This window comes from Macrobrachium rosenbergii, chromosome 26 (assembly GCF_040412425.1).
Source record: "Macrobrachium rosenbergii isolate ZJJX-2024 chromosome 26, ASM4041242v1, whole genome shotgun sequence".
In the NCBI taxonomy this organism is placed as follows: Eukaryota; Metazoa; Arthropoda; class Malacostraca; order Decapoda; family Palaemonidae; genus Macrobrachium; species Macrobrachium rosenbergii.
The window spans coordinates 3,630,851-3,656,369 of record NC_089766.1 but is presented as its reverse complement, the minus strand read 5'-3'; the positions used below and the strand labels follow the sequence as shown (position 1 = coordinate 3,656,369).

Here is a 25,519-nt window from a genome sequence, read left to right as displayed (position 1 = left end):
TGTTCGGTCAGTCTATGCGGATCAGATCATTTAAATATCAACCAGATATGCTCGACTTATTCGTAAAATATCGTAGACCCAGAGTGTTATCAAGACTAGATCAGTGGATATTTATGTATGGTTGAACTTTTAAAAAATGCTAAACATTCCAGGTACCCTGATGGTTATTTTGTTCAAGAATATAACTTTGACTTTACAAATTATGCTGGAATACATCGTCCTGTGTACATCTACACTACTCCTCGCACTTACATTGACGATATTGTCGTTACCACAGACATTGATGGAACTGATGGTAAGTAAACTTCACAATCCTAATGATTGTTATGTTAGTTACAGTGCAGATTGTCAGGTTTTATTTACACTTTACAATAGTTAAGGAACATGGAAAAAATTAACTTAAGAGTGAATTCCAATTTACTAATGTAAAACACGGTTCATTTTCCAGGAATCATCAGTTACAATGTAACATATGAGTCTGTCGATGCGAGACCAAATAAAATACGGGCTAGTGGGTGCTCTATTAAACTACTTGATAAAAATGGCGCACATGTTAAGAGCGCTATGGGCTGTGTTGGCTCCATCAAAGTTGAAAATGCAACTTTGTGGTGGCCGTATCTCATGGACGAAAACCCTGGCTACCAGTATACAATGATAGTAAGTCTTTCTGTCTCACTGATATTATAGTTTTATTGTTTTATTCTTCTTGTGTTTTTCAATAAAATTAAAGGTTATATTCATATTTTAACATTTTTCTGCAATACGAAACAGGTTGCCGTATCTGACGAAGAAGGAAACTTAGACCTTTATCCCCAGAAGGTGGGAATTCGTGTTGTTGGGTGGAACTCGACCACTCTCACCATCAATGGCGTTCCTGCATATTTGCGTGGCTGCGGAAGGCATGAAGATTCTGATGTAAGCTGGTGTGAAAACATTCAGTGAAAGTATATGAATATGAGATTCCAGCTCCAAGATAGATGAAGTTGGCTAGATGATTGCAATGCATGGGGCTTTACAAGACAGTATATTTTAACTTTATAGTTTATGCTGAATTCTGGTTTTTCAGTATGTGATGTATAATATATATTATGAAAAATTATATAAAAATATTAAATATTTTTATAAATTGCAAACGTAGGTACAGTATCCATTAAGAGGAAGAGGCTAACTTCACCAATGGTTTTTGTAGTTTAAAATTGTGCTTTTGCCTTCAGATTAGGGGCAAAGGTGTGGATTATCCCTTAATTGTGAAAGACTTCAGTTTGCTGAAGTGGCTCGGAGCCAACAGCTTCCGAACATCCCATTATCCTTATGCCGAAGAGATCATGGATATGGCTGACCAGGAGGGCATCATGATTGTGGATGAAAGTCCTGCAGTAGGTCTCAGGTGTGTCTGTTTATTTAAATAATTTCGTTTTACTAATAGTTATTTCTTTGCATTGTTTAATGGGCGAGATTAACGTTTATGTAAACAAAATTCATATGCTGTATGTATAAGGCTGGAATTGGTGTGTTGATTAGCTCAGCATAAGGATTGTGAATAGGAAATTTTAGGAGCTTTTTAAAATAATCGGTTTTAGGAGTAACAGTAGTAGTAATTAATCAATTGCTTTAGCATTCTAAAGTAGTTTTTTCTTTTTTCAAATATTATTGACTTCTCCAAATTTAAGGAGCAGAGGAGTTGTAAGCCTTTAACCGAGTGTTACAGGAGAAGTTTTTAATTTTGTAATACTTTTATTATATTTCGTTTCATCTTGGTTACATTGTAGTCTAGTTTGTGGTGTCATATTACTGTATATCTATCTTTTACAGTGGCTTTGGGGAAGAGTTGATGAATAACCACATAACCGTTATGAAGGAACTCGTCCGAAGGGATAAGAATCGTCCGTCTGTCATCATGTGGAGTGTTGGCAATGAGCCGGTTTCAAATGAGCCTGCTGCAAAAGATTATTTCAGGTAAGTGTTTAAAGTGGCTTCCTTCATTTTGTTAATATCTGATATGAGCAATACTACATTTACATGAAGCAAAGGAAGAGTATAGCATTACTTTAAAGTGGATGTATGATGAAAAATATTGTATCCAAATTGTTGCATTTTGTAGAGGCTGATAGTAGCATTGATATTTTAAAGAGGTGCTGCACATTATTTGGAATGATTACTATTCTTTTCATTTATTTGTGTGTGCGTGGAAGCAAGTGCAATTATAAGTTTTCTAAAAAAAAGATACTGTATAGTAGTTCAATACCTATTGGGTGTTAATATAATTAATTACAGATCCCTCATAAGGCATTGGAACTCATCCTAGAGGAGTAAAGAGTGGTTAAGTGATGTGGTGCTTTTGTGTGCAAGTCTTTGAGTTTCTCTGAAGCCAGTTTCTTTAGAAGGAATACCGTTTCACTTGAAAAATGTTCCCTTCAGGAAATCTGAAATTTGGCCCTCTTTGGGTCACATTTTGTCAAACTGGCACATTTGAAAGTAGTTCAGGTTATGTTCAGAAATATATCTCTTGGAAGTAATGGCAGTCCTTCATTGTCAAATTGATTATTTTCAGTAATGTAGTTTATGCCACCAAAGCTGAAGATCCTGATAACCGTCCTGTTACTTGTGCAGAACATAAAGACAAAAACATGGATCATGGTGTTTGGTGTATGTAAAATTGCATTAATATTTTACAAGCTTAATAAATTGGAAACGTAGTTCTTGGTGATGAGGTTTGTAGGGAGTAAATGAGTGACACTTTGAATAGTGCAGTGATGCTAACTTTCAAACAAATCCTTTAGTGGTCAGAGATATCCTCTGCTAATGTACAGCTAGAACTGTTACTTTAAGTGCAAAGGTATGTAATTAGCAGAGGGGCTTGTATTTTTATCTGTTTTTTCAGTGGTGGTCAGCCAGTGTGTTTTCAGTCATATTATTGGTTGAAGTTACATTGCTTTTTGGTTTTAGAGCTACATATTTGACAACACATTTCTGCTAAGTAAATTGTTTAGAAGTTTGTCACTGGCATTAGAGGTGCATTGATAGTCAGGGTAGAGTTCGTATGTTACTATTTTAAAAATATACGACTAGAAGTGGAGGTGCAGAACAGTTTATTTTTGGTTAATTGTTTGAAGTGCTTATGGGATTGGTGGTAACTTGCACAGTACACGATTTTTTTCAGAGGGATGTTAGCATCTTATGAGATGTAGTCTAATATAGTATATATAATTTTTTAATGTGATCTTAAGCCATTTAAGTATTGTTTGGTACCTTTTTTGTGTATTTAGAGGATGTTCACAAATGCTACCCTTGTTAATTTGACATTCGGTGTAAAGGTAGGTTTAAATATGCTTGACTGTTTTTTAGTAACACTGGTATTCCACTTTGCATAAGAGAAGTGGACACAATCCATTTTAAACTCATTCATCATCCACATATTTCAGCGCTGTAGTAAATGCTACAAAAGAAGCAGACCCATCCCAGCGACCAGTTACTTGTGTTTTGAGTTATGACAAAAATGGTGACCTTGCTGTACGTAACTCAGTTTTTTGTATGTTTGGTAATGGCTGTTTTGAAAATATTTTTTATTGCTTCATTTTGACTGTGATATGGAGTGAGCAGTTTAGAATTTTTCAAGAGATATTATGAATATGTGCCAGCTTGGGTGGTTGTTTCCTTGCCACTGTATTTTTAGTTTAAATGCATTTTATCATATTTTTTTGCATCATGCTGTATTTTTTGTTATATTGTTATTTACTGATGAATTTGTGATTGCAAGTATATCTCTGTTTAATGTAAACTTTGACCAGTTGCAATCCCCACATGCAACCCCATTTTTGTTGTTGAAGTGTGCAGTTAATATTGTTAATTGTTTTACTCTCTTCATTGGTATATATCTTGTCTTCAGGTTGTCAAAATCCCTCTGTGGCTATCAGCCAAAAAGCTAAATACACTGTAAATATTCTAAATAGTCTTTATAGGAACTTGTGTGCTTGTGTGTTATTTTGTGTACACTATATAATGCTTTGGTTTTAGGAATGTGTGCATATGTTATGATTTGCTGTCATTTTGAAGATGAGGACATCAGAATTTTCATTTATGATCTTCGTAAGGGTTTAGGAAATGTGCAAATGCTTTGCTTTCCCAGGAAATTAAAAACAGGTTTTCTGAGGTTGGTCTTCTTGAATTTTTGTGAAGAATATGTATTCTAATTTGGGCCTATGGGAAGAAATCTTGTCTTTGTCAGCATTGTTGAGACTTTCCCCACACCTGGCTGTACACTTTTCCCTTTGTTTCTTATGATGGTGAGGCTAAATTTTGTGTACAGCAATACAGTATTCCATTCATTCATGCCTTGGTCATCTTTTCATGAAAAGTGACTTTTCGTCAGTTGAAGAAAATGGAGAGAATCCTTATTTTCTGGAAAAAATGCTCAAAAGTTGAAAAGAAAGACACCACAAGATTCCATTTTTAGACTCCACAAGATTCCATTTTTCCAGATGGTTTGCAAAGTGTATTGAAGTCAATCTTTTAGCTTGGCTTCTCCATTTACATTCCTTTGGTTGTAGAAAGGTGGTTGCTTTCCTTTGACTGGGTTAGACGGGGAAATTCAGTATTGTATGCTGAAGGACAAGTTATTAGCCTTGTGTAAATGGGTTTTAATTTAAATTTTTATTTGCCTTTTTTTTTTTTTTAGCTTAAACTGTTCTCATGTTAGTAAAACACCAGAATATTTATTATTGTAAACTGGTTTAACAAGACTGCCGAGTCACACTACTAGACACTCTTGTGCCAAGGAAGAATTGAAGTTGGACAGAAATTTAAATAGAGACCAAAGAGAACAGATGAAATATAAAAGGCAGAAAATAATGAATGTGGGGCTCAAGTCAGGCTGCAAAGACCCTTGACACCAGATCATTACTGATCCGAAGTCATCGATCTTATGTCATACTTTTGTAGTACCAAAGAATTATCAGATTTTTAAGCCCTTTGGAAAAAAAAAAAATGTTCATCCACATCTAAAGATGAGTACTCTTGCAAAAAATTTCTAGGAAATAAGATTGTGTCACTTAGCCTGGTATCCTTTGGCTATAGTGAATGATTATAGGTAAATGACTAAGTCTGTAGAACTCTTTATTTTGTTTTCAAAATTACATTAATTATAAGTGGTTTTGATGAATCATAATAAAACAGGTTGACATTAAATTGAATAAATAAGAGATAAAGATTGAATTTTATGGTTCCCAGGTCAGTTGTAGGAGCTACACGCAAGGCTGACTCGACACGCCCAGTGACCTGTGTCCTTAATAAGGGTGCTTTACTTGAATTTGCAGTAGGTGCAAGACAAGGCTAGGCTCAGTATACAGTTGCAGCATGTTTTGTGATAGCAACTGTGCTTCTTCTGATCTTCTACTATTGTAGTGGAATGACAAATTTCGTACTTTTGATTCCATCTAATGATTCTGTTGTTGTGTGAACTGCATTTTAAGCCTTCAGTTACTGCAATGCACATGCTTCCTCTGTAGGCCTCTTTAAAAGTTGTGTGCTAGGAATGGGCTTTGATCAGTGTGAAAGAAAACTATTTTGCTTTTATGCAGGCCATAAAATAGGTCAACAAGTTCTTTAGTAGGCTGAAAAACTGGGAAGGGCTTTTGGTAATATTTAATGTCTAGGGATAGAGTATTAAACTGCTGTGTGACATCAGTTATGGAGTAAAATTGATGCATTTACCATATGGCAAATATCACTAACTTAAGAAGGTGGTGGAGTAGTCTGTAGTGTGATCATAGGAGAGAATTGTTTATGAGAATTTTACCACTAATAACTTTAGTTACAGATTATAAACTTTGTGACATTTGCTCAGTCTGTGTGTTCCAAAACCTTTAACCTTAAACATGTTGCCTTTGATTCATGTGGTTTCTTATTATTAACTGTACAGTGTACTGATTTTTCAATGTTTTGTAATGTCTGCCGTATGATTTGGTATTGCTTTCATTTATAAATTTCCTCCCTTCACCCTCAGCAATGTTGTCAACGCAACTAAGTCAGAAGACCCAACGAGACCAGTTACCTGTGTTTTAAGTCAACCTAAAGAAAAAGAACTTGGTGTACATTGCAGTTTTTTCTCTTCCATGTTCAGTTTTATCCTCTTATGATTCACAGCTATGATTCATCTCACTTGAGTGAAGCAATCTAGTTTCGGGCTATGGTTCCACTGACATACAGCCAAAAATTGTTCACTGTTTTAGTGTGTGACAATTTATGTAGACAGTACTAAGGGCAAAGGGAATCAACTAATGCTAACAACATAGAATTTTTTCATATTTAGTGGGAAATATCATATTTGTTTTCAGTTTTTAGTATGAAGGCAACATATTCCTTAGAAACGATGAGAACTGATTTTTATTTAGCAAGGAATTTAATTAGGTTATTTTAGAGATTTGTAGTTTCGTCTATATCTGACGTCCCACCCAGATTACCTGGATGAAACTATGAGACAGGATGCTGTAGGTCTGTGGAAATAAAAACAATAGAAAAGACGTGAGTGGTGGAATTTCACAGGGGCCCTTTGTGTCGGTGTTGGAGGCAACGATGACTATAGTTTCAACTTTTTTTAGCCATGCAAAGGCATATACTTGTTCTTGTTTGTTTCTTAATTTGCATTATTAAATGTACAAGATGGAATCATGGCTTGCATTTTAACTGCCTATGTTCAACTTTGCATTAATTTCTTGTATTTGCATGCAGTTATTTGTTATATTTGCATGCAGTTATTTGTTTTAAAAGATTTTTTATGCAATTTTCTCCTCAGTTTTATCAAGTGTTCGAGAATAGTGCAATACTGGGTACAATTGTGTCTGTAAATAGTGCATTAAATGTATTTTTGGCATGTCTAGTGCATGAACAGTCTTTTTATGTCATTTTTCGTATGTACTTTTTGTGGTGAAAATGGGAGGGTGTAGAAACATACTGAGTGTTCACAGACAGATGGCAGTAATATTTAGTACAGAGTTGTTAAAAAACTGAAAAGGTTAGTTTAATTTTTGCGAAATATACTTTAACTTATGGTTGGAAATGTAGGCAGATGTAAAACAGCCCTCTTCATTTTTCTAGTGAGGATAAAAATTTCTGAATTAAAATACCTAACATTTTAAAATAAATTTTCAAGTTTGTGAGGGTATTTTTTTTTTATAAACGTAATTCAGTTTAAATTAAATTTGTATTCTGATTTTCCCAGAGTAATAACTTTCATTAACAACAGATCACAGTCTGGTTCTTTAATACAATACGTTTAGCAAGTATTTCAATTAGACATTGCAGTTTCTTTCCACAGGCAAGCAGCTTGGATATAATTCTAGTGAACCGATACTACTCGTGGTACAGTGACACAGGTCACTTGGAAATCATTGAGCAGCAGACTATCACAGAGTTCACAGAATGGCATCTCCTCCACAACAAACCTGTCATGATCTCGGAGTATGGTGCAGGATCGATTGCAGGATTCCATCAGGTTCGTGGACTGGGTTTCTTACAGCGTCTGATTTTCTGCTGTTATGAGCAAGAACTTTTCCTTACAAGCAGCAATATTTGTGATTTCAGACATTACATTATGAAGGTTGCAGTAATTGCATGTCTTATTTGTAATAAGCTGGTCATAAGCAATATTTACTTGAGGCAGTAGATTTGTTTAAAAAATTATATTTCTTTTTGTACCCTTTGACAGATTAAAGTGGTTGTACATTCGAGTTCACTTAACAATTCAAGTACCACATTCATCTTTGCTTCTTAATCCACTATAAAGACAATATTTATTTTAGGCTTTCATGATTTGAAGTGAAAATGCAGAGTTGTCAAACGTGTTACTTGCAGGATTTATATTTTATTGTAGGACCCGTCCTTTACATGGACAGAAGAATATCAGGCTGAACTGATGATGAACAACTTCAAAGCCTTTGACAGTTTGCGCAACAAAGGATTTTTCATCGGGGAAATGATCTGGAATTTTGCTGACTTTGCCACTCCTATGGGTAAGTACACTAACTAAATTTTCTTTCACTTTTACCACATGTGAAGTAAGTTTTTGGTAGGACAGTTTAATCATTTGCTTGTATTCTAAAATTTAATTTGTATTTACACTACCCCAAATTTTCCCTTGAAAATTCCATAACTTACATACTGAAGAGTGGATCCAGTAGTGTGTTCTCTTTACCATTTTTATGTTTTATTGAAGCTGATTTGCATTAACTTTTCACCTTTTTAAGCTTGTGTCCTGTTCTTTACAATAATGATATGTGCATATTTGCTTCTTTTTGTGTTTGTCAACTTGTGTAAGTGTAAAAATTGATGTGAAACTAATCTAAGCATGAAAATGTATTGTGCTCTTTTTCCTTCTGAACTTTGATTTTATATGTTAAGTACATGTTGCCGTTATGTCTGGTTTTAATTGTTAACCCTTAAGTATGGGCAAAGTTAAGAGACATAAACATTCTTTATGTAGTTGCTGGCTTAACTACTACAATAAAAACATATGCTTAACTACTACAATTCAAACATCTATGTTTAACAAACATAAACTGATGCATTTACTGAGCAATATCAAATATAGTAAGTATGTGACAGTTTGTTCCTCACTATACTAAATAGTTTTGTATCTACATACAACACTGTCAACAAGTTGGGAAGGGGGGTCATTGAACTTTAGTATATCATACTGCCAACCAAAAGCATTTGTCTGGGATTATGATATCTAGATGGCTGAAACCCATAGACGAAGGCCATAAGTGACTGGTATGAGAACATTAGGACGTTAACTTTTTGCTTACCAAAACCCTCTCTCTCATCCACCCACAAATCAGTGGATAGTTTCAACTCTTAAGGCCAAGTGTCAAATATACGAAAGCTCAGTCCATTTACTGAACACAAGTCTTACATTATGGTCAAGAAGTATTGGAAGGATGTGATTGACTAAACAGTTGAAGCTTGGGATAGGAATCAGTCTTCTACGTTGAACACCTTTCGGGGAAAGATATGTCGTGATTGTTGTCCACCATTCCATGATGTGATTCCCTCCACAGACATCTTTCTGTTAGAGCTCTACAGTGAAAATCCTTCTCAAATGATGAAGGCAGATTACAAGTCTTTTCCTGGAAATAATTATGAAAAAAATTACTATATGCTACAGATACTAACTGCTCAATAACAATCAAAGAACTGTAAATTTTCAATTAAATTTGCACCAAGTGATAATAAGCAATTCCTAATAAAATTATTTAAGTTTTGCCAAGAATCCCACAGTTATTGCTTAATATTCTGGGTCTCTTGAAACCTGTGAATTAAATTCTTCAGTTAGAAAAGATTTACTGGTGGTGGTGATTTTGGTCCAAGTGGTTTACAAAATGGTGAATCTGCATATCTTTTTTTAATCTCGCTTCCTTTAGGTGCTACCAGAGTAGCTGGAAACAAGAAGGGAATATTTACCAGGAACCGCCAACCAAAACTGGCAGCTCACTTTCTACGTTCACGCTATCTCAGTCTAGCTAATGAAACCAACAGCGAGACCATTTCATCTTGTGTTCAAAATATAAGATTTTAGCCTTCATAACGGTTAAGTAAATTTTTAGTATGATCCTATAATAAAGTTAACTGATGATTAGTACACTTTTAAAACAGTATTGTATGAGCAGCTGACATATAAAAGTACACATGAAGAATTACTTTTAGTAATTAGTAAAAAAATTTCAGCACATTTGCCTGAACAATTGTCACAAATTAGTTTTCAAATTAACAGTTCTTATTCAAAATAAGTTAAATCAATGAGATAAAAAGTAAGCCATTCAAATTATATTCCTTAGTTAAACCTAACAGTACATGCTCAAAATTTCTGTGTAAATTATCTCCTGGAGACATTGAGTGCTCGATCTTAGAAGTTAGACTAACTACATTCTTTCTCTAAAGAAAACTGGTCCAATGCTAAGTCCTGCTACTGAATGTGCCAACTACTTCCAAAAGGCTCAGTGCAGTTGGACTTAATGTATCAACAGCCTTACCTGGTATGCTTACTTTCCTAGCAAGAATTCCCAACTATTAACAATTTTGCATTCTAAAAATGTTGGATTTTATATAACTAAACCCAATTGTGTATAATCTTACCTTGAAAAGACTACATTGCATATATATATTGACCTTTGGAATGTTCTAGTTAATGGCATTTATGTGTAGTTGGTAGAAACTTGAGTATTTTCTGTTTAATGAAACTTGAACTGGTAGGTTTCAGACGAGTGGCAGGCAACAGGAAGGGAATATTCACACGAAATCGACAGCCTAAACTTGCAGCCCACCTCCTCCGTAACCGATATCAAGCCCTTGCTGGTGTTTCAGTAGATAGTCCATATAGCACCTGCACAAAATACTCAGTACCCTGAAAATTAATTGTCCTTTAGAAAGTTTGTTGTACTCACAATGTAGCTGTTATTTAGTTGAGGGTTTTATAAAAGACATTAGGACTGTTTTATAACACAGTACTATAGAAATACAACACCACTGTTTTTCTGCAGTGAAATTTTACACATTTAGAAACACGGATAAGGTTTATTTTTAGAGATTTTATACATCTGAGATTTGATGTAGGACCTTAAGTTTTAATGTTTGTCTGTTCAAACTCATTCGGATACTACAGTATAAATACTTTAGGTAACTACTTGTGTTCCAGTTCTTTATCTGAACTTTTAAAAAAATACAGACCTCACGAAAGATTACTGAAACTAGATTTTCAGCCAAACTGACTCTGTGTAGGGGAGGCTTCAGATGCTGAATTAATCAAGAACTTAATTGAAAAGAATACAATGTACTAAGAAAATTCAGTTATCATTATATACGTTTAATAAAGAAATTTTCAATGCAGCTGGGTAGTGTGCAAGGCACCATAAAATGGTATGGGACTCATTAATTTGTCATTATGCTCAAAATATTTTGTATATTAAAATGAGTTTAGTTTTTGAATTAGAAGATAGTTATTTAGTAAATTATGCATTCATTGAATTAGAAGATAGTTATTTAGTAAATTATGCATTCTTTCTTGAGAGGGTGCAGTAATATTGCAGTAAGAGTACAAATTAACAGAAAAATCTAAAACCTAACTGGTTAGGTTTGGTTCAATGACAGAATAATTTAATGAGACTTTTAAAATGTACAAGAAAATTTAAGGATGCCTTTGACCAACACTATCTCTATGTAATCTATCATGTATTGTTGTTTTGTGTTTGAAAACTCTCCTGTTTCAAGATTATAAAATACTGTATTGTTATGTACTTTTGGCCAGTGGAACGGATCCATTGTGTGAACCTTTAGCCATTAAAGAAATTGTTTTAATAGCTTTTCCTTTCATTTTTACCTTTGCTTATATTCTTCTAAAATAATGTCCCACCCATCTTTTCAATAGTCTCTGTACTAAAACAAGTCTTAAATTTTACTTCTCTGCAAAATATACAGTATTTCTACTAACTGTTAAAGTGATTGTTTTTTAATGTTAGTATCACATATATACCATATATAAACATTAAAATAGTGTATATTTATGCTTTACACCGAGGCAACATATTTTGAAAATGCTTTTTTTGTGGGTTGTCAACAGCCTAATTATTTGTGCTTTTGCAAGGGAAAAGCTTTAAAACATGATCATTCTGGATTTTTTGAAGCATTCTAATATGTTCACTCAACAAATAAGAAAGCTATCAACTTGATAAGAATGGTAAAAAGAACACCAAAACTAGTTTTCATGACTGGAAGTAGCATGAAAACAGCTTTTTTGCATGCTTGAAAGCTGTAAGTATTAAGTTAGTTACCTGAAGTGCACAAAATTCTTCCTCTTGAACCTGACACAGCTGGACTGAGCTTCCCTATTCCTCAGTGGTGGTTCAAGTATTCATACTGTTAGTCGCATCATTCTGGCATTAACTCGATCCCATAAATTTGAATTCGTAATGGTTCCACTTTGGAGTTGTCTCTCCAACTGCCTTTTTTCTTTATGAAGCTCTACTGTCTCTGGTACACTTCCACCTGCAGATGAGTAGTGTTTATTAATCGTAACTGATACATTATAGAAGATGTTTCTTAATGACTTTACTTACCATTGCATGATGAAAAATCTCAGTACTTTCAAAAAACTAAAAATAGTCAAGTGTGGCTTTTTGAAATCCTAAGAATTTGAAGTATGAATTGATTGTAGTTTAACCCTATAAATGCTAAGCATGGTTAAAATAAAATAGGCCCACCATTATGATTCATAAAATTACAGTATTGTCCACCAAAGTACACTAGGACATTGCAATGACAACTTCAACTCCCAAAAGCATCAGTACTGGTAATATGCTGGCTTCATGGACAGAAAGTGCTTTGCCAAGTCCTGTCAGTGAATTGCATAACTTTTTCATTCATGGTTTACAGCTTAGGAAATATCAAGCATCACATTATATAAGTATGGAAGTACACAGTATACTCTAAAGAGCAAGAATGCCACCTGAGGTGAACATGCTCGACTAAAACAAGGTGAAGAGACAAAGCAGTCATCAAGAATAAGAGAGGGTTCAAACTCTTGATGTGATGAACACTGACATGGCTCTAGGGAATAAAAGGCACAGGTTTAGGAGGTAAAACAAAACATTAGGAAGTGATCATCATCATCAACATTTTTATATTGGATTTTTCCTTTACAAGATTAGATGCAAATTGATTTTGTCCACTCTTCTCTCAGATGACACTTTTCCAACCAGCTCCCATCTGGTGTGAGTCTTTATCATTGACAATTTTCCTTTATTTTTTGGGCCTTCCTACCAGTCCCTGTCTTGTAACTGCCCTATTTACTACCTTTCTGATTAACTGCTCCGCATCTCTTCTCATCACAAGTCCAAACAATGTCACTCTCTGAAGTCTGCTGTGAATCTTAACTTCCTATAGTCTTGCCTTTTCAGATCTTGCACTTTCATTGTCAGCGCTCATGTTTCTGCTTCAGAGTAGTACAGGCCTTATGAACCTCCTTAGGCATCTGCTCTCTCCACTAACAAATTTTTATTTGCCAGCAGACTAGCTAGCTAATTCCACTCCAACCCAGCTGCAGCTACTTTCTTTTTGCTTACTGCCCTCTCAATCACAACTTCCAGTCCAGTGTGTTCCCATGTGAACAGAAATACAGGTACTCTACTTCTAAGACTTGCTCAACTGCCACAATATGGTTCTCCATTTCCGTCTCTTCCTCATTTGCTCTTCTAATGCATTTTGGACGTCAATAATTGGTTAACTCTGTTTCCGTACAATTTTATCTAGCTTCAGACAGCAAACAAGTGCTGTAAGTTCAGTCAGAGTAGTGTAAATTAATATGCTAAAATTAGAGCATGAACCTACACTGTCATTCATATAAGACACTAGAGAATCTTTATCCGTCATTTCAGAATACAACAGACCAGGGGCTTGCATGAAGGGTCTTTTCACCCGCGCTCGTCAACCGAAGATGGCGGGTCACTTGATGCGTTACAGATATTGGTCATTAGCAAAGGAATACCACAATTCCACAATGCCAAAGGGTGCAGATAAACCCTGGTTATTAATGAATTACTAAGTAGATGAAAATGTAGCACCTTTGTATCCATAACACAATATTTTTGTATTTAGATTGCATTCCACTTTATTTTATAATAATCATAAGTATGAATTTTTACTACATGAATGATACAGTTGTATATAAACTGGTGTTTATATAGCACAGTAATACATATATATTTGTATTATATACATATCAACTTTCCTGAATTACAGTACTGTTCATTATGCACTGATTGTTCGTATCAAACAAACCATTGCTTTTCACAGCCCTATGCATTGGATAACTCAGGGCAATGGTTTATATGAACGGTTATCACGTTTGTTTGCAAAAAGTCTATATTCATCAGATTATCAGAAATAAATGCTCAAGGTAATAGTATTCATATGAATTTCTGTAATGTGCACAAAAGTAGACAAAAATGATAAATTAATATACTCCTGAATTGCTGGTAATTCTTCAAATTATATTTACTGTCTTATTTCTGAATAAAATTATCATCTACCAAAGCACTATTATGTACAAAAAACTTAGCATTACAAAAGACAAATTTTTTAAATGATTTATAGTTTGCGTTTTATTATTTTTGGTCAAGGTAACTGTGTGGGAATGGTAGTCAAGTTACACTGTAAAGGAATGATAATAAACATCATCCATGCACCGGGGATTTATACACATATGTACTGTATCACAAAAATATTACAAAGTATAAATGTATTCCTTTAAAATGTGCAAGCCTCTAGAATACAATACAGTACTGTATTTTCCATTACCGAATGCTACAGCATCTTTGCATGATGTGGTATTTCAAATGAAACTATAAAATTCACCTACAAGTTTTACAGAGAGTGCTGTGAATGTGTTACAAGGCTGCATGAGAGTCACACTTGAAAAAAACTGTAAAAAGTTGTCACAGGTATATATGACAGGAAACTACTCTTAAAGTAAAAATGACATTTACAATATAATTTCTACAACAGTTTCATCAGACTCATTGTAACATTGTAAGGTATCTTTGCAATAACTTTGAAAAACACATTTGTGTGTTCAGACCTCATATGACTTCCAATACTTTGTGTTTTGATAATGTGATAACTATTCTGTAAGCTATAGGAAGTAGTTAATTATTACATTCCAAAGATTGGATTTGGCAGACTGCAGCCCTCCCTTGTCATTGGATGATCTTCAAAGTGTTGTAGTGTACTGCAGTACACATGCTGAGCATGAAAAAAATAAAATGGGTTTCTTTTTTTTATACTTGGTTTCTGCTATTATTTATCCTATGAAATTCATTAATAATAAATGCCTTTTGAAATTACTGTATACTATACAACTATATTGTGAGATAACAAACTTGACTCACAGATCAGGTCAAAATACTGTGCTGTACTCCACGAACCTAATAATAAAATAATAATATTAATAATAATAAAAATAACAATAATAATATTTTGCACTGACCTTAAAATTAGCCTAAAAAGCAGTTTAACATAAGCTCCTCCAAAACTAATTATTTTATGTGAAAGTTAAGTGGTTAACCTCTTTTCTATCAATATTCTGGCTGTTATTGCTGCTTCAAACATGTCTTGGAGAAACCACACTCATCAAATTGCTAAATATGCCTCCATAACACTTGGGGTGACTGTTTACTAAAACCTGATTCTGGACTTATTTGTCCCTGTCTGGGGTATTTCTCTCATATTTCAGGTGATTTTTTTGGTTTACTTCTTTTATACAGTTTAAATCCTGCCTCGTTTCGTCAATGATCCTAACCTCACTTTATTTCTAGATGCTATTTACTCCACAGGTTTCAAACGCAACCTTCTTACTAAGTGAATCAAGGGTGCTTGGTGTGCATGACTTCATGCTGGCATAAGGCCAGTTTCAGCTAAACAATACAGTACAGTCTCACCCTCCTTTCATAGATAAACAAAGAACAATGACAACAAACGGTGTTCCTAACTTTTTTTTCTTGTTACCAAATATGACAGTTGAGCAAAGTCATGCTAAGCATCCTGGGGTTATATGCGAGTTGCAACCCATAACCTGAGGTCAGGGCAGAACACACTAGCAAACTAAGGAACATGTGATCATTCCAGTTTCTCCAGAGCTCCATGGAGAGAGAGAGAGAGAGAGAGAGAGAGAGAGAGAGAGAGAGAGAGAGAGAGAGAGAGAGGTTGTTGAAGAAAAGTACCTATTGTTCTAAGTCTGTTGTGTAAACATATCTGCATGCCTGGTGTTCTGTCCATTCTACATGTTGTAGACATTGTATAAACAAGTACAGTTATTATAAGCTTCAGTTAATGGCTTCGTTCGTTTACCAACAAAATCCAAGAAGATAATATTTCAATGTAATGTTTTAAGAGATTTGACAGTTCACGAATCGATTTCATTTTGCTGTTTGTTAAACATCAGATCATATTTTTCATAAATTCAGAAATTGTTTAGCTTGGCTGAAGATGAACGAAAATAAAATGCTGAAGGAAAAAAGTAAGACTTACGCTCTACTAATATTTTGTAATCTAAGAGAATTGCAAATAATGACGAGAGCATTTTATATATAAAAAAAATACCTGCTCTTCACGTGTGTTTCATGCAGAACGTAAGCTCTTTTGTGGTGACAGCAATTCTGATACGTGTATTAAACGAAAATGTATTTGTCAATTCAGGTTCAAATCGCTTACTCTTCACCAACAAATCAAAGAGAAAACATACTAAACTTTATCAAGTTTTGTAAACCCCTATTTTCAAGGCAACATTTCATTCTCATGTTACCTCTTCACCTTTTTCATAAAGGCAAAAGTAACCTCTCTCTCTCTCTCTCTCTCTCTCTCTCTCTCTCTCTCAGTGCATTTCAGCGACAGAGAGAGAAAAGAGAGAGAGAGAGAGAGATGTGCTGAAGCATCTTATGATAAGACAGGTATTTATCTCGAGGTTTCAAGGACGGGCGTGACAAACGGGGCAATACCGTCGGACCCAAGGCTTGCGACAGAAATAAATCTTTCCCGACACCTGCTATTAACGACCATGCCTCCGACACCCGATGATTTTGAGAAAGAAAAACAAGTTCTGGTATTGTCACCGTGTTGTGTCGTTTTGCACGTCCAAAAGCGAACGGCGGATCAGGGGTGTTTATAAGCCTTAAGGTGTGTGTGTCTCGAGTTTAGGGTACACATATACATACATACATACACACAAACGCAAAGAGGAGTTCGTCGCAGTTCCAATAAAAGTAAATCAGTAAACGAGAGCAGAGTATGAAACGAGTTTTGAATTTGGAAATAAAGTAAAAACTTTGTCAGAGAAAGGTAAGGTAGGCACACCTGGTATACTAATAACAGGTTGATGATTATCTACGGTGGTGAAACTTATTGTCAAGTATCTGCAAACATCAGAGAGAAAGTAAATACCTCGCACACCTAATAAATGAAAAACTAAAGTAAAAAAAAAGTTTGCGATAATGATGTAACTAACAGTACCATTTAGACGTACAAATATTTCTGAGTCATTAATAAAATACTCAAACTTACTCTGGAAACTGGATAAAATACAGAGTACAAACAGTATTACTGAAACTTGCACAAAACGAAAGAACTCTGGGAACAAAACAATGCCAAGACCAAAAGCGTATTACTACAACTTACAGGAACCCACGTCGGTCAGGTACCACCAACTGTCAATGGGCGACAACGAGACGAAACCCAACTAAATATAAGTTATCAAAACAGAACTTTACTTTTCGTGCGGCTTATCACAAAGCGTGAGCGGACGCAGTATAATGTAAGCCGTAAAGAAGAGGCGATTGATTTGGAGGAAGGAATGAAAAAATATATTTAACAACCGTCCCAAGGACAAACTCCCTCCTCTCTCCTTCCAGCTTATCGTACATGTACGGTAATGTCGGAAGGCGGTGACCGTACTCATCGATTGCTGCAAGGTCAGTGCAACGAAAACAACAAGGTCATTTGACGAAATATTTTGCTAAAAGTTGAGAGGAAGGAAGCCATTACGTACGTAAAGAAATGTTGGTGGGTTTGGAATGAGAATTGAAGAGAGAGAGAGAGAGAGAGAGAGAGAGAGAGAGAGAGAGAGAGAGAGAGAGAGAATTTCAGGTAACTTTTTTCTTGTGAGCAATAATGGTGGGTTTAGTGTAAATGAGAAATGGAAGGTCTGAGAGAGAGAGAGAGAGAGACTTCAGGTAGCCTTTTTCTGTGTGTAAAGAGATATTGGTGTGTTTACAGTAAATGAGAGAGAGAGAGAGAGAGAGAGAGAGAGAGAGAGAGAGAGAGAGAGAGAGAGAGAGAGAATTTCAGGTAGCTGTTTTTCTCTGTAAAGCAATAATGGTGGGTTTAGTGTAAATGAGAAATGGAAGGTCTGAGAGAGAGAGAGAGAGAGAGAGAGAGGATTTCACTTTCACACCCAAGCATTAGGGAGCAGGTTACTCCACCTATCATGAATTATATGGAGATATTGTGCAATGAACTTATAAGACCAATGTAACCATATGAGGAATCATTGCTTTAAATTATGCCTAGATTGTACACGACGTACAATTGCACAAAAACTTGTTCTGAGGGCGGGGTTACCTACAGGCAAGTTATGATAGCTTTGTAGATTGATATGCATATGTGAGAGAGAGAGAGAGAGAGAGAGAGAGAGAGAGAGAGAGAGAGAGAGAGAGAGAGAGAGAGAGAGAGAGAGAGAGAGAGAGAGAGAGAGAGAATTGCAAAGCATTAGAAGTTCAAGATTGTTTACAAGTCTTATTTATCATATTTCAAAATAGGGAACCTAATTGTAAACAATAATAATAAAATAACTATAAACAGATTTATATCATTCTTAACAACAGGACAATGATAAATTATATCTCAACAGAACGAGGCTCTTTTAAAACGTGTCATGGAACTAATTTGACATATTTAGCGAAAGTCACTGACTTCTTCATAAAATACATTTCCTCATCTTAACCAAATTCAACTAAACTTATAGAAATGAAACTTGTCATGTAAGATACTAAGGCTTTGTCCTAGCCTTAATCTAACCCTGTTTGGAGCACTGCCTCTATATCTTCTCTAGATCCTCTGTCTATAAGTCAAATGTCGACCTAAGACCGTTTTTAAATTGTACATAATATGTGGATATCAAATATGGGCGCTTGGAGGTACCTGCCAACTTACCTTAAATTAAAAATAATAAAAGCATGCTCTACATCAACATCGTTACTGCAACTTGCAACAGACATATATAGTCCGTTGTAAGCTGTGAAGGGTCACAATGAGACACGCAACAAAGACAACAGAATGAAAGGTTTAAAAAAACTGACTCGCTCATATGGCAACAATATCATCACCATGTATTCGTGTATGGATTCGGTACAAAACAGCCGACGTGGCAACACGAGCCAGCGAGAGTACAAAACGTGGAAATGTACTCTCGCTACTCGCAAATAATAAAATGTGATTAATGTGCAGGTTTAATGTGAGAATTCCCTTTATTGTCGTGTGGAGGTTATGTGGGATTCGCATGATTTGTGAACATGTGTATATATGAGCACACATTGACACATGCACATATGTGCATGTTCAGAGACGGCAAGACTTAGGTTTCTACTTAAGTGGGACAAAGAAACTTGTATACGGTTTGAATAATTATATAATATTAATATCTAATGTAAAAACATAAAAAAACACTAGTCACTTTTTACCAGATACGTATGTAATTATAGTAGCCACAATGCCCTCATAACTTGCACAATTCTCCACACTCTTTGGATACGCTTGTAAGTACAAAGCTTTAGACCCAAGTGCAAGACAGGTGAAGCAATCTGAATTCGTGCATTCAAATGACATTGACTGGTTCATGATATACCAAAGCGCCTACATACACGTGTCTTCTAACAGTTAAGGGTACGTCTAAGTATTATATATATGTGTATGTATATATATATATATATATATATATATATATATATATATATATATATATATATATATATATATATATATATATAATCAACACACGAGGCATTTTTTCCTAAAATGTCCACGAGTAATCCTGAAAACTGAACACTTCCTCAACACGTGTGGTATGGGGAGAGGGAGGGGAGGGGGAAGGGTGTGAGAGGGGGTTAAGTGGGTAAACGTGGGAAGGCAAAAAGGTGCAAAGGTGTGTGGGGGTGGGGAGAGGATTAACAGAGGGTCGTCGGTGTTAGGTTCCCGTTAGAATTTCCGAAGTCGTTCCGCTTTTAACCTTTTCTTCTTCTTCCTACTCTCTCAAATAACTCAATTCCTTTAAGTCTCTGGGGAATAAATATACGAAAAAGGAAAGTGAGAGAAGAGAGGAGGAAGGAGTAGAGAGAGAAGTAGGAGGAGGAGTGTGAGGAAGGAATTCCATCCAAAATCGTCTGCGGTTATTATCGGTGCGTAAGTCAATTGCGGGAAGAAGAAGAAGCAGCAGCAGGGGGTTGCGCCTTTTGTGACAAGCGTTGCCATGGCAACCAGGCAAAGTTTACAAGCCAGGAGTGAATGACATTCGGTTACCGGTTAGGCCTTTATAACCTTAGTCTCAAGTAAACGTTTAGTTCATGGAGGTAGTTCCGGGTAATGAAATAACTTCTACTCACTAACAAACAGATAAAATATCAGTTATTATGAAAACTATCAAAGGAAAACCTTTATTCTTCTCTTAAACAGAGAAAGACGAACTGGGTCTAAGGGTCTAATCCGCTGTAGTGCTTAACAGCTGCCGGACGAGGAACGGGTGAGCCGTAAGGGATGGGTGGTGGTTGGGTGACCCCTTGGTGTTAAAGGGGGGGGGGGGTAGGGGAAGGCATACACACGCATGTACAAACAGACAGACACACGTACAACACAGACATGCAGTCGTATCTATAGCTCTGTTGTGGTAGGGTGCAGTGTTACTTCCGCCGCCCAAATTTCCGAATGAACTCGACCAAATTCTTCTATTAAACTTGATATTGTAAGTTGGTCTCTAGCAACAGCCCACTCAAGCATGGGCTATACCCCTGGGCATCAATAGAAGCCGATGCCCCGTCTGAGGCAGAGGAATGCCATGGGTATGAGACGTGCTTTCGTGTGTTTAGTGGGGCAACGTTAAGGCCTGACTGTGTTTAGTAACTGTGCTGTGATATACACTTCGTTTAGAATTACTTCCGCGTAACAAGGGCACTGGATGGCTTCTCCCTACATTACGGGTATACTTCTTAGTTGAAAGGTCAGTAACCCTTTTTGGGGTCAATGTTTTTGGAAGGTCAAGATCCAAGGTTTCCAAGAAGTAAACTATTAAAACATCAAGAATCAGTATTTTGATGGGGACGCCATAATATATAAGATGGATAGGTCTATGTCTCTAAGATATATAATTTCTTGTGTCTGAAGTTTCTGAATTGTGTAAAGGTTAAAGGTAATAATGAGTTAACTTATACATTCTGTTCAATGAAATCCATTTCAAATAACCTTGAAGTCAAGGTTCTTATGCAAATGAGTCAGTTCAGTGAATATTTTTCTATCAATCAAGCTTAAAATCGCCAAAAACGACACGACAGTTACAGAAGTTATACAGTTAAGAACTTGTACACAGTCAAAAGCACGAATCATTGTCCAGCAGCGGGAACTTTGTATAATAAAGTTTCACCTGATTTGACGTATATAGAATATTTATGCTACAAAATCCATCAACCTTGAATTAAACATTGCCACCGAGGTGACCCTGACATTTATCAATAATCATATTTCACACGAAGGTGAGTATTACAAGTTATAAATACTGCTTCTGTGCGCACGCGCAGATCTTAAACTCTCTCTCACACACACACACACACACACACACAAGTATTCGCCGCTTCACTTATTCAGTAATTTAACCTTGAATCAATAGTTAAAAGTTATGTAGCCTACTCGAGCAAAATCAGTCTACGCTGTCGAATGAATGAATTAAATATACAAAATAACGGGTGTCTTGAGTTTTTTCTACCCACCAACACCTGATTGCTTTCAATATAATAACCTGTGCTAATATTGGCACTATTTTCCTGAGTAATATATGGGTGCCACGTTCATCCGGGTCCTGGTATTGGTATGTCATTTTTTAAGCCCGTTTTCAATTTGGCACTAGAGTGCTACGTTTCTCCAGTAAGGCATTTTAATATTCGGTCCATTTTACACTTTTAAAAAATACTAATTTAATGTCCGGTCAACTCCAGACTTTTCAAAATAATTATAATATTCGGTCCTCAGTAAATTTTTCAAAATAATTTTAATATTCGGTCCTCAGTAAATTTTTCAAAATAATTTTAATATTCGGTCCTCAGTAAATTTTTCAAAATAATTTTAATATTCGGTCCTCAGAAAATTTTTCAAAATAATTTTATTATTCGGTCCTCAGTAAATTTTTCAAAATAATTTTAATATTCGGTCCTCAGTAAATTTTTCAAAATTTTTCAAAATAATTTTAATATTCGGTCCTCAGTAAATTTTTTCAAAATAATTTTAACGGTTCATAAAAAAATAATTTTTATATTCAGTCCACTTCAACTTATAAAAATAATTTTAATATTCAGTCCACGTCAACTTATAAAAATAATTTTAATATTCGGTCCACTTCAACTTATAAAAATAATTTTAATATTCGTCTCAATTTAGATTTTTTAAAACACCCCGCCCCAACTCACCTAGACCCTCAATAATTGTTTTAAGGGTCCTTGAGTTATTCAAGCCACGGGAGACTTGCCAAAATTAGTGGGATAATTATGTTATCGACCTTTTCAGATTATCCTCTACTGCTTAAATCTAGTGTGGATTAATTTATCCCAGCAGCAATAAAAAAAATTACCTCAAATATATATCACCACCTCTTTATTACGTATTCTTGTGCATTAATAATAACAATAATAATCACCATCATCATCATCGCTTTGGTTGTAGCATATTGAACAATGAAGCCTTAAAATATAATGAAAATATAATAAACATTGCAATAATAATAATAATAATAAATGCTTCTGTGGTGACAGCATGAAAAATCAAGCCTTAAATTTAATTAAAATTATTGCTTTGTTTTCTATACAATAATAATAATAATAATAATAATAATAATAATAATAATAATAATAATAATAATAACAGCATACTACTAAGCAATACAGCGCACACTGTAATCATTACTTAATCATGAGCTATGAGCTATAGAAAGCGCCCTTCCCCATAATTTGCTATTTGGCAACTGCCACGTGGCTATTCCCCTCTCCCCGAATAATAAGGTGCATTTACTCTAATAATAAAATCTCTCTCTCTCTCTCTCTCTCTCTCTCTCTCTCTCTCTCTCTCTCTCTCTCTCTCTCTCTCTCTCTCTCTTACTGTTTTGCAAAATTTACTGTTTTCTGCGTTCAGAAATTACAAACGTACTAAGTAGGTAAAATTACTTATAGCTTTAAGCTACCTAAACAATTAAGGAGTAATCATTTTAATATTCGTAATGAACATACATGAAAAACAATCTTATTCTAAATGCTTTTCGTAGCAGTTAAGACATAAATATATAAAAATCTCAACGAATATACAAAATTTAAAAACTAATATCACTGAATTTCAATAGCTCTTAATATTTCTTTAAATGATACAAAAAAATTATCGTATTTTTAACAAGAAAAAATGCGTCGAAGTTTCTTCGGCGCAATCGAGTTTTCTGTACAGCCGCTACAGCGTATACTCAAGGCCACCGAAAATAGATCTATCTTCCGGTGGTCTCGGTATAATGCTGTATGAGCCGCGGCCCATGAAACTTTAACCACGGCCAGGTGGTGGCCTATCCTACATCGTTGCCAGAAGCACGTTTTATGGCTAACGTTAACCTTAAATAAAATAAAAACTACTGAGGCTGGAAGGCTGCAATTTGGTATGTTTGATGATTGGTCGGTGGATGATCAACATACCAATTTGCAGCTCTCTAGCCTCAGTAATTTTTAAGATCTGAGGGCGGACAGAAAATAGTGCAGACGGACAGACAAAGCCGGCACAAAAGTTTTCTTTTGCAGAAAAGTAAAAATAGAGTAATTTTCTATTGAAAGTCTACAAGTTTCGCGAATTCTCACGAAGTAGTACAAAGAATTTAATGATTCTTTCGAAAGCTGCAAAAAAAAAAAAAAAAAAAATTGTGATTCGTTCTCGTATGTTAAGATAAACTCATAATTTTACACGGGCTCTTGTTCTGAATTCATAAAAATTCTTGTGAAATTATCTCGAATTTCCTGAAAAACTTTGGTAAATTCACCTCGAACAATGCAGAAATTCTTGAGAAGTTGCCTCTAAATCTTAAAAAAAATAAAAATATAGCTATAAACCTTAAAAATAAATATAATACCTTTAAATCTTAAAAATAAATATAAACATACCTTTGAATCTTAAAAATAAATATAAACATAGCTTTAAATCTTAAAAATAAATATAAGCATAGCTTTAAAACTTAAAAGTAAATGTAAACATAGCTTTAAATCTTACAGCTAAATATAAATACAGCTTTAAATCTTAAAAATAAACATAAACATAGCTTTAAATCTCAAAAATAAATGCTATGTTCTAAATCTCAGAAATAAATATAAACTGAGCTTTAAATATAAAAATAAATACAAATATAGCTTTAAATCTTAAAAATAAATGTAAAAATAGACATTATTTCCCCGCCTCAACAACCCCCCAGGAAGACTCTCTCTCTCTCTCTCTCTCTCTCTCTCTCTCTCTCTCTCTCTCTCTCTCTCTCTCTCTCTCACCTGTCACCAGAATGTTACCTGCATGTCACCATCATCATCATGAGTCGTCTGCTGCTGCAATGGTCGCCAGATTTCCAAAATAGCGTCACGCGTGAACTGCATCTCTTCCCTCCCCCCCCACCCCCTCCAAGTGTCACTTTCACCCGTCATCTGTTGCACTTGCTTGCATCTGTCGTTGTTGACAGCTTTCGGTGTCTTTGACTTGGAATTGCTCTCTCTCTCTCTCTCTCTCTCTCTCTCTCTCTCTCTCTCTCTCTCTCTCACTCACACACACAAACACATATAACCCCCCTCTCTGTGTGTCTCTCTCTCTCACACAAACACATATACCCCTCTCTCTCTCTCTCTCTCTCTCTCACAAACACATATAACCCCCCTCTCTCTGTGTCTCTCTCTCACACACACAAACACATATACCTCTCTCTCTCTCTCTCTCTCTCTCTCTCTCTCTCTCTCTCTCTCTCACACACACACACACACACAAACACATATACCTCCCCCCTCTCTCTCTCTCACACACACACACACACAAACACATATACCTCCCCCCTCTCTCTCTCTCTCTCTCTCTCTGTCTCACGCATGGAGAAAGACCAGGAAACACCAGTAATTTTTTTTACATTATTATTATTATTATTATTATTATTATTATTATTATTATTATTATTATTATTAATCTGTAATATATAAAACTACCTTTCATGAGTAAATTATATTCAGTTACTTAGGACATACTTTGCCCAAAGGCTTTCATTTCATAACAAAAACAATTATATGAAAATAAATAAATAGATAAATAAAATAAATAAGCAAATGGGTAAAAACAATGCATATAATTAAGTTCCTGTTTTTTCGCTTCAGTGCTTAATGCGTTTGACAGTTCTGTTCTCAAAAATCAATAAATAATAACCCATTCAACAGTTTTTTCTCAAAAATAAACGAACAATAGTCTATTTAACAGCTCTTTTCTCATAAATATATGAATAATAGTCCATTCAAAAGTTCTTTCCTTAAAAACAACGAGCCCATTTTATATCTTTCCTCTATAAAAAAAAAACACATAAAACTACGATACAATGCATTACTACTAATACTATTCTCCTTGCACTTTAATACATTTTTATCTATCTATAATAATAATAATAATAATAATAATAATAATAATA

General features: G+C 35.0%; 1 protein-coding gene across 26 annotated transcripts in view; it reads left to right on the top strand.

The window, feature by feature from the left end:
• Positions 1–14,822, top strand: part of LOC136852937 (beta-glucuronidase-like) — a 38,607-nt gene extending 23,785 nt beyond the window's left edge. For 3 of the 26 annotated variants that reach the window (XM_067127922.1, XM_067127945.1, XM_067127921.1), the window contains exons 6-14: positions 153–295; positions 449–657; positions 772–915; positions 1,215–1,387; positions 1,813–1,956; positions 3,423–3,510; positions 7,313–7,489; positions 7,868–8,006; positions 13,422–14,822. In XM_067127922.1, the coding sequence (XP_066984023.1) occupies positions 153–295; positions 449–657; positions 772–915; positions 1,215–1,387; positions 1,813–1,956; positions 3,423–3,510; positions 7,313–7,489; positions 7,868–8,006; positions 13,422–13,588 (1,384 nt within the window). In that variant the 3' untranslated portion in view covers positions 13,589–14,822. Of the gene's footprint in view, positions 1–152; positions 296–448; positions 658–771; positions 916–1,214; positions 1,388–1,812; positions 1,957–3,422; positions 3,511–5,226; positions 5,312–6,001; positions 6,087–7,312; positions 7,490–7,867; positions 8,007–9,416; positions 11,349–13,421 lie in introns of those variants that run through there. The other 23 variants (XM_067127926.1, XM_067127924.1, XM_067127927.1 and 20 more) reach the window with 11 other exon arrangements.
• The last annotated feature ends 10,697 nt before the right edge of the window (positions 14,823–25,519 follow it).